Genomic DNA, 16,080 nt, shown 5'->3' with positions numbered 1-16,080 from the left:
GAATAACTTGCATAAAGCTTCTAGTAATGTTCTTCCTTTGAGATGCACTGCCTCTCTCTCTCTTTCTCTGGTTGTACCAAATATACAAAATACTGTGCAAGTTATCTACTGGGATTTGTATAAATCTGCGGGTTAAAGAGTTGCAAACGAAGGAGAATGTTCAAGACCTTTAACCAAAATATTGAAGCCCTCAGCTCACAGTCTCAGAATTGTGGTGGCTGTGTGCTTTCATACTGTTGCTTTTACACAAATGACTTGGGCTGGGTGTCTCTCCTGCACGAGGAATTTGAGTATGCACGTATAGTTACAGGAATTCTGCCAAAGCAGGTTTAATACTCCTACGTATGCAAAAACGCTGTGGTCTTGGAAGAAGCAGATGCTAGAGCAGAGCGGTTATGAGGGCAAGGTTAAGTTGCATCAGAAGTTTTATTTCAGCAACTAGAACAGACAGAATATTTGTATTGTTATTGAAAATACTGTTAGTTTTAGCTTTTTTTCTTTTTTTTCCCCCAGCGATTTGATGTGACCTGGACACTGGACTCACTGCTGGTCTCTGAGGAATGTTGCTCTTGGTCTAGCTTAATATTTTATAATTTGCTCCCACCACTTATCACAACTATCCCAGGAGTTCACTATGACATAATATACAGGCTTTCTTCTTGATTAACCCAAAGGATGCATCTTGCTGCAATTATCCTACCTCATTTAGCATTTAGAGGCCACTTACGCAGGTATTGGCTGTCTCAGCTCCGCGTTCAGTCACTCCCCCCAGGCAGAGTGACTGTGTCCCAGCCTTGGCCGTCATGGACTTGATTCATCCATTGATTCCCCACCCATCCTGGCTCTTCCTTCGCCCTGGACCTTCTCACGCATTCCTTAGGAGAATGCCTTTGCCTGGATCCTGCCATGATCCCACTCCCCTCCCGCAGGGCCAGCGGGCGGGATCACAGCTCCGTGTCAGGGGGTGTTCGTGGCACCGCCAGGGAGCGAGAGCCTCTCCAGGGAAGGGCCGCAGCCAGGAGGTGACCCGGCTGCCGCTCTCCTTGACTCATCCCCCCTCCATGGGAACGGCAGCCCTGGTGGCCACAGCGTGCAGGGCAAGAGCTGGGAAAGGGAATACCAGCAGGAATGAGGAGCCAGGAGAAGGGAGGCGGCTGGGGCTGCAGCGCCGGCCAGGCTGTGGGGCAGGTTTATGCGGTGCTGGTCTGGCTGAGGTGGGTCCAGCCTAGGGCCCAGGGCAGGCGTGCGTGCACGCTGCCCGGTGTGGTGTACGTGAGGTAGCACCACCTCCGCCAGGGCAAACAGGGAGCTTCATCACTTCATTTTGTTCTCCTTTATTGTTTGAAGTTTGATTTCTTTTTACATGATTCTGGGGATAGCTGTATTCTGCAGGGAGGCCTAGTACGAAGGCTGAGTTTTTGAGTTTTGCAGGGGAAATGTGTGTGTTTTGCTTTTCCATCTCTTATCCCTTGCTATTCTGTAATACCAAGTTGTTTTCGCTCCCATCCCCAATAAACCCTGCCAGCCTATTGCTACTTTTTGCTTTCCTTCTCCCCATTTCACCACTGATTTGTACAAAGCTGCTTAGTGGTTTCTGGTGCTTTCTAGGGGAAGAGGCCCGCTGCCTACACAGAGGTATCTAGTGCCATCATGGATGTCCTTGTGGAGCAGAAGCTGGCAGCGAGGCAGAAGCGAGATGGGGTGGGAGGTCCTGTCTGCCCTGTTGGGTGTCTCAGGTGCACCAACGTGTCTCACATGGCACCAGCCACCTGCACAGGCAGCGGGACCTTCCCTGGCACACATGTCCGAATAGAAGTGTCCGTACCTGATGGAGTCTCCCCTGCAGCCTTACAAAGGGGGAATAGCCCTCGTGGGAGTACTCTCAGGGTTGTATCCGTTCTTCAAGAGCGCAGAGGGAGCTGTGTGCCACATCACGTAAGAGCGCTGTGAGTGACCTTTAGTGCCCTTGTCACATTTCTGGGGCTTCTGGTTCCCCACGTGTCCAAGCAAGTTCCTGCGGCTCCCAAACTGGGTCAGCTCATCAAACCCTGTGTTCTCATGAGGCGCCTGACATTTCAAGGAAATAGAGACATCATGTGAATTTTGGAATTTTCAAACAAAAAGGCTTTTAAAGAGTCAAATGTCCCAACTGAACGGGGTCATTAGCCTGGAGCTCTGTCAAGCTCTGCTCCATTCATGCCACCCCTCCATGCACAGGGTTGATTCTGTGGCTTGCATCGAGTTTGTCCATCCTCAGCTCTTCAGGCAAGCTTCAGCTCTCCGTGGCCCTTGTTTCTGTGTGTTTGCTCTGATTGCCATATTGATTTCTGGAAGCTAGTTTATATATAAGGCCGAGGAGCAGGAAGCAGCCCAGGAAAACCCATCAGAGGTAAGCACAACAGAGAGGAATTTGGGCTATATCTACAAGAAGACCGTTTTTGGACTAGAGAAGAGGACTGTATTTGGAGAAGACTATATTTGGACTATCTACGAGATGATGGTCTCCCAGAGCATCCTGTGTGCAGGAGCAGTGAGTATACTTCCTGGTGATACATTTTGGCTCTCACGGAGTACAAAGACAGGGTAAGGGTTATACAGAGGAGGAAAGAAATGTGTTCATTCCTGACAGGAGAACCTCTAACTTCTGCTTCTCCTGAGGTAGGACCGGGCATAGGGTCCTTATACTTGGCACTCAAGGAAGAAGAGAATATTGCTGTGAATGTATTTTTTGTCATAATTGCCCTTGCTGCAGCCTCTCTGGTCTGGTCTCTTTCTACGTGCCACTTCCCTATGTGTTGCCCTTGCCATAGCACTCCCTGCAACAGCCATTTTCACTCAGGAAGCAGTTTCATTTCTTTGAGGACCTTCTTGAAGTGACATCTGAAACGGCTGTTTCTCTGATACTGCGGACAGCACCTCAGTGGGAGCAGACTGTATGTGAAGCCTTGGGAGCGGATGACACATCCAGCCTGGGAAGGGAAGGAGCTCAGCGGCTCGGCCCGCTCCTCGCTGGCCGCCGCGGTGACGTTCCTCCGCGGCGCTGTGGCAGCCGAGGCGCTGTGGCTACCACGGCCAGCAGATGTTTGTGCAGCCATCGTGTTTCTCCCCATCGTGTGGTCCAGCCTGCCAGCTGTGTCTCCCACAGTATGACCCTGAATCTTCTTTGGATATCAAGATACTTTAGGGTTGGGTAAGTAGTGTTCATGTACGAGGAGGGTTCACATACTCTGGCATGCAGAGTACTCATACTAGTGACGAGGTGGTGTTTTATTTATGTTTTCTTAGTAATGAAATGGGAGAAGGTCCTTAGGAATAGATCTGTCTCCTGTTTTTCTGTTGCCCTATAAAAATCCTCACATAGTCTCCCCAATTTAATGATGGAGATGCCCTGCTCTCCAGATCCATTTTACTTATAATAAGTCTCGGGAAAGGCGCTGGGAGACGCTCTGAGGAGCAGAACCTACCCACCTGCACGCTGTCAGAGTCATGCTCCATCTTGCGCGAGGAATGATGCCAGCTGTGCTAAAAGCCCAGGCCAGATTCAGCAGAAAAGGAACCCACCCAGCTCCTTGTGGTTAGGATGTGGTCTTACAAAGCGACGTGGTTTGAAGGGAAGCAAATCCAGGCATCTCATTTGCCAGACAAGCGCCCTGCGCCCAAGGCAGGCACGGAACGGAGGGGCTCGGTCTGAAGGGGCTGGTGGAAGGACTCCTGCATCCTCCTGCTGAGCAATACATGCAGTTTGGATAAACCTGTGTGGTGGATGTGCCCTGCTGGATGTTCCTGCTCGTGACGCAGGGCACAGTGAACTGCAGTATCGCCGCAGCACGTGCTCTGCGTCGCCGGGGAGGCTGGGAATCGCCCCGGCACCGCCGCGAGGCTGCCCAGGAGATGGAAGTTTGTGTCAACAAACCGGCAAAAGTCCCTACCCTGCTGTAGGCTGGGACCAGCACAGGGAGACCACTGCAAGGTACAGCAAGCGTAGATGAAGAATATTTTCAGTGCTGGTAAATTTGGTATTTTCTTTCTTTCCTCAAGTAGCGTCTTCAAGAGTTGCAAATCTACTGAGCAGAGCTACAAAGCACTATCCGCTGCTCTCGGGTTGCATGGTGAACACCCTGCTTTGAAAAGGTAAATAGGGGGCTTTAAACCAGCTGCCATGTCTCAGCAGCAAATTACCTTCCTATGGAGGACTGAGTTTTCTGCCCAGCTGCATGACTTAAATGTGATCTCCAATTTTAATGTTATCACATCCTAAAATGCTTTTGCAAAACTTCCTCTCATATTTATTTCTGTCACCCATTTCCCTAATTAACAGTGTGTTGAATATCAGCTGTCTTATTAGAACAAAACCAATAGTCAGCTCACTTACCAGGTTACTTCCTATACACCACATCATCAGCAGCAGCTCTCCAAAACGTGTTTCCTAGAGCAGAGGGCAAGGGAAAGAATGACTAGCCTCAATCTTAGCACTGTAAAATATCTCATTTCTGCCACCAAGAACTTCTATTTTCCCTTGTCTGATGAAAAGGGGATCGGTGAATCTAGCAGGCAGCAGCAGAAGTATTGACACTGCTGCTGTTCCATCCATTAGCAGCCAGTTGGGGTGGTTAAGCACTGGAAGCCAACCCTCCCTGTGCTGTTGGAAATCACTTCTCCCCGCACCTTAAAGCTGGAAATGGACCTTTCAAAAATCCTGGTCAGTAGCAGAAAACCCGGTGGATGCAGCGCTGGCAGGGGCAGCTAACAGTGCAGGTACTCTCAGACTCCCTATGGTCCCAGCCCCATACAAGAGACGATGATGAAGATAAAGCTTTCACCACCATCACCTTGCAGACACATTTGTAGCAGGGTGAATATGAAGGTTTTGCTGCTCAGGAATGGCCTCAAAAGCTGAAGTGACCTAATCCAGGGCTCCTAACTAAACATCTGCCCCTCACCTGAACAGCGAAGCAGAAACCAGGGTCTTTCAAAGCTGAGCTCCCCAAGATAGCAAAAATGCCATGAGACCTAACTGAGAATATAAGGAATGGTTTCCTACAGGAAAAAACACAAGACCAGATACATTTCACACAGTGTTATTCACACATTTTCTTTTTTTTTTTTTTCTTTCTTTTACAGTATATACATGTGAACATTACATTAGTCAGTATTAGTCACTTGGAGTCAAACCTAATCAAACTGGTCCATAAACAATCTATATCAAAAAGCGATACTTGAGCAAAAAGTCTAGTGGTTCTACCCAAACCCTAAAATAGTTGGAAGGAAAAAAACAGTGATTTTATGTTCCTGTACATCATTTGTGCAGAATGATTGTAGAAAAGTGAGTGGACGATTATGTTCAAAGTACTGAGAGCACAAAGGATGTTAAGTTATAGGACTGTTTAATTCAACCATGGCATGTGTATTACCGGGACAAAGTATTGGGACATTACCACTTTCTTGGACATCTAAGAGTCCAATTTAATATATTACACATTGAAAATAATGCCAGCTTTGTGGATTAATAACATACAGCACTTGTACACAGGATAAAAATATTGAGAAGAATTAACATTGCCAAGAAAGTGCCTCAAAAGTCATCTTATGTGTGGGAAAATACGGGAAATCTCTTGTTCCAATCACAGGGCTCGTACCTCTATGCAGAGGAATTTTGTGAACTGCCATGCAAATAACATTTGGCATTTAGAATTGTGCTTATTGAAAATAATCAGGCCTACTACCTCACTGTGCAGCTAGTAAAGGACAGATCCAGCAACTAAGGTAGGCCAGCAAAAAACCTGCCCATTTGCCTCTCTGTTAATGAGTTAACGCTACCATAAAAGAGAGAGTAGCATTTAAGATGTATGCTTTAAAAAGACTTAATGCAAATCTGATATAAACAGTAACATGACAGAATCCCTTACACAAGTTTATACTGCTATGAGTTCTCCTTGTCCTCAGAGCCCTATCAGAACAGCCTTTTATTTGATCAATGCTCAAGACATTGTATCCAACGTATCTTGTTGATCAAAACCTTAGGTTTATGCCATCAAAATGAATGTTCTACACAAAATACTTACTTCAACAACATACAAAGCACTTCCTTTATCTTTCAGAAACTGAATATACAAAGTAAGCTTTTTCCAAAATATTTCCATAGGCAAAGAATTAAAAAGGATTTTAATTATACACATATGGTCACAATTCTGCCTTAAAAAGATCATTGGGAAATGTACATAAGGCCGCTTGTAAATGTACATCATCTTTATGTTACTGTTACAATGTCATATGTGCAGAGAAAAAAATTGACAGTATCATACATATTTGCTTTACGTTGGGAGTAGGCTATTCAAAAATACAGTACTCTTCTGTACAAAAAAATCATGCCACATTTATTAAGATGGAAGAAGCATTGGTTTTTGTGATAACCAAATATTTCAGTCCGTTTCTTTCTCACTCTGCTTGCTATCCCGACTTAAAATTTGAACAGATTCATTTCCCAAAGTGTCCATATTAACAGAATCAACAGCTATGTTATAAACAAAACATAATGTTTCTCACAATAGATAAAAAGAAAGCCGGTTCATATTTTTGAAACCATATAAAGATAGAATTTAAAAAAATCACTCTTGATTTGCTGAAATAAATTTACATTATACAACACTATATGCCAGGGGGAGAAAAGGGAATGGGGATATGAATATACACTAAAATGCAAATTTTTGTCCCAAAAAGGGGTAAAACAAATTACATTTACAGCATGAAGGTTTACAAATGTACATCTGTACAACCAAGGTAAGCATCACTACTAAATTAGCAAGGCTTGTAATAAACATCGAAACAAGAGATCCGTTTTCAAACTGTAAACTTACACCTATTAACTACACGTATACAATGCATATATTTATAGGAAGCAAAAAAGCTATCTGAATATTTAATCAATCATGCTTAAATGTTGAGCTATCAAGTTTACTTTTCAGTGGCCCCTTTTCTCTTCATCAATACCTATTTTTCGCATCTACAGTGAGAAAGCAAAATAAATGCTCAACACTTTCAAATCCTTACAATTCTATATGCAAAATAAAAAAATACAAATCTCTACTCTTCCTGCATTGTAAAACTGACTGTAAAGTTAATACAGGGTTCACTTCTTTTCCAACAGTGTACTTTACTGAGTGGAAGTACCACCATGATTTTATTCCTCTACCTTGTACAACAATTAAATATATAAGTATATACAGCACTTTTATTTTTAATACATTGCTAGAGAAAAAACTTAAAAAAAATGTGTCCACAGCAAGTGATGAAAGCTTGTCTTTTAAAGTTTCTGTTGTTTTGTTATTCCCTATTTTAATTTGCTGTGCCCTGTTTATTATTTGGGTAGTATGTTGTGAACCACCAAAACACAACTTAACTTTTCGACATCTTAAATAATGCGTATGCAGCTGATCAATTTTAATCTGGTATAAAAGACTTCACAGAAAGGGGAAAAAGTAAGGATTGATTCTATATACAACTCTATAAACCTGTTGTGCTATGATGTTGGATAGACCTACCAGATTGCAAGCCAGTGTATTAAAAGAATACTGTACTTTTTCCCTTTAAAAACTATTTCAGTGACTTTACAAGGTAAAAATTTACAAAATATGTGACAGCTATTTTGATACAATTACATCATATACAGGCATTCTGTGCTTTGCCAGCCATCCAATCTGATAGGTCTCCGGATCAGGGCTGGAGATATTTTTATAATTCACTCCCCAAAAATATACACAAGAATAAAAATTTTACAAATGGATGAACAAAGTCAATAAATAGATTTAAAAAAATCAGAACATTTATAGTTAAGTTGTATGTTTTGATCATTCACAATATTTTTTCTCTTCCATTCCTCTTTCTGCTCATCTTCTACAGCATCCCGTTTGGTGGTCCACCGATTGGCCCCAGGTCAGCACTGTTCTTCAGGTAGTACTTTTCCAGCTTAGCCAGAATGTGTTTGCCATAGGTGTACTTACGCAGAGTTGTGATGTGGGGTCGAATCTGCAAAGAAGAAACCCAAAAACTGTAAGTTCACTCCTGCAAATAATTGTATCAAAAAGTGATGAAAGTCTATATTTCAAAATCTTGGAAGTTTCCAGAAAGATTTAAAATACAATTTTGAAATCCCAGATGACCAATATACTTTTTAAAATCTTTTCTCTGAGAACTGCAAAAGGGATTTATACCAGCAGCTAGTAAGTAAAAGTGTGTTTTTGTCATTTTAATGAAGATCACAAACTATTTATATTAGAAGCATTTTCACAGCAAAGCTGGAACAAAGAATACAACACTTTTCTGCACATTTGCATTTTTAGTTTACAAGGCAATGCCCAGAGACCCGAATATACTCTGCTTGATAAAGTCCCACTGAAATCAAAGAACGTGCTTATACATCAATTCGGTTTTACAGAACTAGTAAGCTTTAAGTTTAAAGGAAAAGGGATTCCAACAGATTAATTAAAATAGAGGAAAAAAAGACAGATTTCTCTGAGCCACAGAATTATACATGAACGTACCTTGTGCATTATTATCTTGCGCTGAGCGGGTTCGGCCATATCAATCATCTTCTGAACAACATAGTTGGCATACTGGTCCTTCATCATGGTGTATAAGGCACTGTGAGGACCATCATTCTGGCAACAGACCTCATCGATAAGCAAAGCTCTTTCAGCACGAGATGCATGAGTTACACATTTTTCTACCACGTTGCTGAAAAAGAAGGCAAATGCATTGTGACTTAAGGTGCCACATTCTTCTAAAGTAGTAATTTTTAATTCATCTGAACAGTGCAAGTGTGCCGTATTTAGGTGCCATGTTAGTACAGGCAATGCATGAGGTTCTGACTTCCAAACCTTTTGTCTGTAATGGCTGAGACACGAGAACGTTCAAAGGTTTATACCCCACTACTCATGTTTAAGAACCATCTGGATAAAAACTGGCTGATGTTGATCTTACAGGAGAGATTCTCCACTGGATGTATAGCAGATATGCTGGACCTTGGTTTACATATATATATTTTAGCACATCTGTTTTAGACGGCAAGTTGCAATCAAACAAAACTGGGAGAAAGCCAGACATGAGGCTTCCTGTTTTGGATAAAGGCCCTTCCCTAGAGCAGAAAAAACTGCCACACGTTTCTTTTTGTAGACGAAGTCTCTGACCTTCCAGACTATAATCGGAAAGGCCAATTATTATAACCCAGCCACAAAGTGATTCTGGCCCTTAATTTCCTTTGGAAGTTAAGCAAGTTCCAAGTAGAGGAACATGAACCATTTTATATAGGCATGGAAATACAAAAAACAGATAAACTTAGTTCCCCTATATTTTTATTTTTTAAAAAAGCTATCCCCTAGTGTCACACAGCTTTTCTACATAATGTTGATGACAAGGCTGGTCCAAGGTATCCAGAATCAATCCTGAAGTTTATTTTCATTAGAAACAAAGTTGCATTATCTACATTTCAGCAAGCATTTGGAGGCCGAGTTGCAGCTCCTAACCTTAAGATAACTACGGATTTCTACAACAGCCCTTCAGCATCTTCAATAAAATCTTAGCCAGGCTGAAGCCCCACTTTAAGCTAGTCTCTCTGATGATGAATTGCTTGATTCAGCTGATAGGAAGCTGCAGGTCCCAGCTCACCAGCAGCAGAAAAGTGAGTAACTCTAGCAGAGCTTTTCAGCTGGCTCTGGGCATCCCTCCCGTGCCCCTCCTGGGCAGCCTGCAGCCAGCTCCCTGCCGGCACGGCCTGCGCTTGCACACAGTGAACAAAACACCACCCCAGAAGCCAACAGCAAACACTTGTTTCACTACAGAACAACATTTCCCCTTTCCCCTCCTCAGAGCCAGTATTTTACAAATGATAAAAATATCACCACTGTTCATTTTTATAAAAACAGGAAATTTCAGAAAGGTTATACAAAGGAAGAGACTACCATATCCTTTCTGCAGCACAATAAACAAATTAATACTGCAACTTTGAAAGTTTAGTGATCCTTTAACATACGAAGGCTGTGCAATACCTGGCAAATTTGTGCTGACTCAGAGCTAGAACTTTTCCTCTTATTTCTGAAACTATTTTACTCTTGTCTTCAGGACGACCATGCTCCAGTACGTGTTGAATAACGTAATTTCCGTATTGATCCTGAAAATACCAAGTAATCCAAGTTCAAACCAAGTAATGCAGCGTCTGTGTATTTGTATAAACTTTCAAAGTACTACTTGGATAGACGTAAGGAAAATACATTAATGTCAACATTACAGAAACAATGTGTCTCAAACAATAATGCTCAACCATTACGTAATGTAAATGTGAAAAAAGTCTAAAAATGTAAAAAAGAAAAAATCCATAAACCAGCATTTTTCTGAAGTATTCATGTATTCAAAAAAAAAAAATCCTCAAAATTAAACCCATCATTCTCTAAGAGCTGTCAGATCTTCCTGAACTTTGGTTCCCTAAGCCAGATACTGTTGGCTAGACTTATATATACAATAAGCTACACAGAAATAAGTTAGACCTTTAAGTTAAGGCACAGTATAAATTCTTGCCTTTTTATGTGTGGGAATTCCTACTGAACATTAAGAACCCCTTTCTGTACTTTAACTTGATTTAATTTCAAAGGCAGTTCTCTGCAGCATTCATTTTGCTCACTCCAGACCAAAACATAAAATCATGTTACATAAGGTCTTAGGCCTTCATTTTGAAAAGATGATTTTTCTTCTGTGAGAAAATGCAACATATTTTGGACAAAGTATTTGTGTTTTGACATTGTTAGAAGTTATTTGAGGAGAACAGAGTGAATCAAGATCAGCTACAAAAAGGCAGTCTTTACAATAAAGAGCATATTAATTCTGTGAGTATTACATGTATTCAAAGCCACAGCCAAAAGCATAAAAAAAGGCTTTCTGTTTCTTCTTGAACTCCCAGCTTCCACATTCATTTTAATTAACATTACTGGGGGGAGGGAGGGAAGAGTAGACAAATGCATAAAAATTGTGTTACAAATTAAGAAATAAGAGGAATAAAAGCATGAAACCAAAGTTCTACAAGGCATGTGAATGCACACACTAACCTGCACGAGCTGCTCCGTGTGCTGATGCAGTTCCTCCAGGATGGGCAGGGTCTGCTCAGCAGTGCAGTGTTCCAGAATGCGCTGGATTACTCTGCAGCCATACGGGTGTGTCGAAAGTACAAATACCTTAAAATAGGATTGCAAACCAAAGTTAAACCAACTGAAATTTACAGGTGTACTAGTAAATGCCACATTCAAAATAGAAGTCAATGTGCTATCTAAATTTATTAAAAAATAAAATTGTTTTTCAAGTTCAAACTCCCTTAAAACTCAAGAAAAGATTACAACAGTAATTTTTTTGCTCAAGTAAACACACAACTATCTAAAAGTCCAGGTTCTTTCCTTTATTCCTAGCCTACCTCGCTGAGACTAAGAGGGGAGAGAAAAAAAAAAAAAAAAGCCTCAAACTTGGAAGTTTGATCAACTGTGACAGCAGCCACACATGGCCTGAAAACACAGACCAGGGTGGGTTGCTTGGTTAAGTGCTGTTCATGTTTCAATCTTTCCTCTAGATTTTTTTAGTTCATTTAAAAAATAAGTTTTAACTCTAGATTGACTTTTATAAAAAGGAGTTCAGTTATGCAATAATTTTCACTAATTCCACATTCCAACGTATTGCAAACCTATTTCAGAGATAAAGCTTGTAAATAAGTACTCAAAACACACAGTCGAGGTGCTATTCCTCTTGCTTTCTTCCATAGAAGCCAGGTTCTGTGTTTCAGGGTTTAATTTAAAAGATTCAAGCCTCAGTGCAAGTCAGGACTGAGAACAAAGACTCTTGGCTGATTAGATGTGCTGTCTTTATCTGCCCGCATCATTTGGATCTTACATTTTTACACTACAAGTCATGGATAGATGTCCAGTTAATAAACAGTCATATTCAGTCTGGGGGCTCCATCTATATGCCTTTAAAACAGTTGCCCCTTACACATCGTGCAGGGTGAAAAGGAGACCTGATCCTAGCTAGACATCTTGGTATATACCATTTCTGCTGTGCAGAACAATAACTCTACTATTGCTATTGTGTAAAACATGAGACAATCATATTGTATATTTTGTTAAGAAACATGTGGCTAGCCATTAGAGTAGAATTTAGTATCACAGACAAGTTGGTAACATTTTTACAATTCTTCTTGTGTATAAAGCACATTTGCCAGAGCACTGAAACCTTATTTAACTGCAGTATGCTCCCTGGACTACAGCACACTAATAACCTTATAATACATGTGTGGGGGAGGAGTAAACCTTAAATAAGCAATAAACCACATATGCACTTAACACTGGCACAGAGGTGGAGAACAGATGAATATGCTTCTTCTAAGTATTTCATTAATAATAGAAAATAATTGAGGACACTAAAAGACAGACTTGGAAAACAGCAATGAAAGAAAAAACAGCTTAAGAAAAAAAAATACACGTCAAGAATCTTACACAACCTAACGTATCAAAAATAGTAATGGCAAAGCTGTAAAGAAAATCTCAAACGGCACATCAGAGCTCAAACTGAAAGCCTGGCTTAAGCCAGCTACTGCTGTTATGGATATTCACAGCACATCCAGCCAGGTTTTCCAGAGCCTCAGCTTCAGCACACTCATCTTTGCACAGTATGTAAACTGTCCATTAAGCAGTTTTACTACTCTTCCTGTTTTTAATCCTCCTTAATATGAAGTGACAGCAAAGTGCTAAATGTGACCTTGTTCATATAAATGATAGAAAAAGGGCCTGCAAGTCAAAGTGACTCCACAGAAATGGAACAAACTGTTAACATTACCTGTCCTTTGAATGCATCGATGATGAACTGAAGTGACTGTGGCTGAACACACTCGATGCATTTCTGTACAACATGGTTTCCATTTTGATCTTTCACACATTTCAGGACATGACCATCCAACTCTTTCACCATTTCATTCTGGAAAAGAAATAAAAAGACGACCATCCTTGTCTTTATAGTGATACTGTCGCAACAAAAAATATCCATTTTTAGCAAAACTGTCCAATCACAGCATTCATTGGTGGTCTACTTCTGTGCCTTACATATGTTTAAATTTAAAGATCTATTTTGCCCCCCAGAGTTTATTGGGATGAAGGGAAAGATCAATAATTTAAGCAAGTAAAAAGGTGGATGTAATGAAAAAAAATAAAATAAATTGTTCTAACTTACAATTACCTGCTGGTCAGGCGAGATAGACTCAAGTGCTTTCTGAATAACACGACAGCCATACATTTGTAGGGCTAATGGCAGAACATGACCACGGATGCGTGTTGCTAGGGCTAACTTTTGATCCAGGCTTCCGAACTAAAAAAAATAAATACACTGTTAGCAATGAAGACACTGCAAAATGTGGGAATTTATACTACTAAGAACTTTCATAATATATTACAAATTTACTGGGCCTTGTACATTATTTAATTTTGATGAGGGAAGGTTTACCAGAAACATTCATTCTCTAAAATAGAGTATTTTATAATGCATACACACTCCAGTTTGCAGTAAAATACCTGCTACCAAATGCATCACCCTTACAGGACAGCAGAAAAAAAAAGAAATCAAGCACTTTATATTCAACTGGAAGAATATTCCCCAAGAACACAAGACAGGACAGAAAAGCATGTAACACAATGCCTCCATATTTGCTCGTTAAGAGCCATAACCCACTCATTTAGCAAATGATACTAGGCAAATTAATTACGTCACGTTACCTTAACATACTGATTCAGACTTGTATTCTGATACATCAGATTTGTATTATTTCTATACAGGTCATTGCCTCTCTAGAGGAAGTAAGTTGTAATGGGAAGAAAGCTTTCAGTCCCTAAAGCTGCTGCAGGGGAGCGGAAGGATCACTCCTCACCGTGAGCTCTGGGAGATCGGGAAACACTCCAACTCCACAGAGCAAAAGCAAAACGGTTTTGTGCACTGGCTGGATCATGGTACAGTTCAACTAATAATTGAAGATCAAGAACCTACATGCTGTAAATAAGCCACCCCTTTTTGAGCACACATTCTGGTTTTGTAAAAGAATGTCAAGGTGGGGGGCAAGGAAAGGCATAAAGCACATTGTTTAGTACACTGCTTGTTAGAAAGTCCACTTCTACTTAAAACAAGTGCTTATTTATTAATGGATGTTTTCCAGGTGCACCTCGTATCCTACTAGACATTAATTTATCTTTGATAAAAAGTATACTGTGCTTGGTACCTCCTTGAGGTATACATTTTTTATAACACATAGGTATTGCCTTATTATCAATATAGCAAGAACAACCTATGCTGTTCACCCAAGTATACATCATCAGTATAGAGATAAAACTATGGCCATTTTCTTCTGGCCTGTTTTGAGTAAAGCTGGGGACACAGAAGAGGAACGTGTGTGCAGTGTTCAACACTTGTGTTGTATGGTAAAAGCACAGGAGAATTTTGATATGATGTTAGGAAAATACTTTTAAATTAAATCAGATTCTAGAGCTTGTCATATGGATTTCTGTTCATGCACCTGAAGTGTTATGTTTACCTCAAAGAACTTCTGTATTACATAGTTTCCAAACACATCAGTCATCAACTGATAGGCTGCTTGCAGAATCTCATTAAATACCATCTGGCGCTCAGCTGGAGTAGCTCTCTCTAGCTTTTGCTGTATAAACCTAAGTGTAAGAGAGTCTACATTATACATCATATAAACAAAATCTCTCAAAAACAGCTTCAGTGACACACCTCAATATTTTAAAATCAATATTCAACATTTATAAAAACTCATTAAAAAGAAAGCAGTGAGTTTTACATATAAAAGGAAGCATTTTAGAAGATACCCACAACCTTTCATTTGAAAAGCACTAAAGATATAAAGAACACAATGAATTATAGCTGAAAAAGCAATTTTATATGCCAGATGCCAAATTCTAATTTGTTTTCTTAATCAATGCCTTTCTTAAATACTACAGTTTATAAGTTTAATTATGAGACTATTTCAATGCTAAAAACTTCTACTGGGAACTAACAGACATAGACTACTTTTATAACTGATTCTTTCACAAAAAGCAAAAGTATCAGTGTATGAACACCTGCCCAATTAACAGTATGTGTCATATTAAGATTGCAACCAACTCATTTTAGTGTTTTATGATAATACAACACTACACAAGCAGCAAAGCTAATCATTAACTTTACCATGACAATTACCTAGAACCATGCTGGTCTTGGGAAAATTCAACAATATGTCCAACAAGGTCTCTTAGCTGAAGGTTAGGGAAACGATTATTTCTGAAATCTTCGAGTAATCGGCTGCGTCCAGAGGGCATAATATCAGACCTACTGTAACGGAGACGTGAAGGAGGGAAGAGCTGACTGGTGGAGCTAAAGAGACTGGAGGTACTTGCTGCACTGCGATACTTTGCTTCTGCTCCAGGTGCTGCAGAAATATAGCGACCACTACCATTTGTCAGTCCTCCTACAAGGAAGCAGTTCTGTCAGTAAAAGCCACTGAGAAAATAAACAACAATAAAATAAAAGTGCGCTAGAATTATGGATACTCTGGAGGCAAGGAAAACAAAACAGTGTTGTCTTGTTATCTATATTTACCTCACTTAGTTGGAGGAGGTAGATAGCTTTATCTTCAAAGAAATAAAACCACTCTCCTCCTCATTATTATTTTATGAGAACCAGGAGAAGAAAACTTATTGGAGGAATATAACGGAATGGGCGAAGTGACGACCCATTCAGACCTACAGAAACTTTGGAATTTGGTATTCATTTAGTGGGCAGATTTCCACTTCACAAGCACAACTGACTTGCATTCTTCTTAGGGGTCTTGAAATTGGCCAATTGTTTCAAAACGGACCATGAAGTCTGAACTACCCTTCAGTCCCTACTGAGGTACCTTCCTGTTGATTTAAAGCGCAACAGGGCATTTTTGGGGAGGCCTATGTTGTGCCTCTGGTCATGCTGTACCTGTTCTGCAGGAAATTAGATGACTTCAGCATCCCAGGCTTTCACACT

General features: G+C 40.6%; 1 protein-coding gene across 4 annotated transcripts in view; it reads right to left on the bottom strand.

Moving 5' to 3' along the window:
• Positions 1 to 5,221: 5,221 nt before the first annotated feature.
• PUM2 (pumilio RNA binding family member 2) overlaps positions 5,222 to 16,080 on the bottom strand; it is a 65,389-nt gene continuing 54,530 nt past the window's right edge. For 3 of the 4 annotated variants that reach the window (XM_088519632.1, XM_088519631.1, XM_088519629.1), the window contains exons 14-21: positions 15,265 to 15,532; positions 14,600 to 14,729; positions 13,252 to 13,386; positions 12,862 to 12,999; positions 11,091 to 11,216; positions 10,041 to 10,162; positions 8,538 to 8,730; positions 5,222 to 8,022 (exon numbers count right to left, since the gene is read on the bottom strand). In XM_088519632.1, coding sequence (XP_088375758.1) covers positions 7,891 to 8,022; positions 8,538 to 8,730; positions 10,041 to 10,162; positions 11,091 to 11,216; positions 12,862 to 12,999; positions 13,252 to 13,386; positions 14,600 to 14,729; positions 15,265 to 15,532 — 1,244 coding nt within the window. In that variant the 3' untranslated portion in view covers positions 5,222 to 7,890. The remainder of the gene's footprint in view (positions 8,023 to 8,537; positions 8,731 to 10,040; positions 10,163 to 11,090; positions 11,217 to 12,861; positions 13,000 to 13,251; positions 13,387 to 14,599; positions 14,730 to 15,264; positions 15,533 to 16,080) is intronic. The other variant, XM_088519630.1, reaches the window with a different exon arrangement.

The sequence above is a fragment of the Tinamus guttatus genome, unplaced genomic scaffold (assembly GCF_059628265.1).
Source record: "Tinamus guttatus ecotype Peru unplaced genomic scaffold, ASM5962826v1 Tinamus_guttatus_pri_ptg000065l, whole genome shotgun sequence".
Taxonomy (NCBI): domain Eukaryota; kingdom Metazoa; phylum Chordata; class Aves; order Tinamiformes; family Tinamidae; genus Tinamus; species Tinamus guttatus.
The sequence above is the reverse complement of the archived record's forward strand: the minus strand, read 5'-3'. Positions and strand labels throughout refer to the sequence as shown.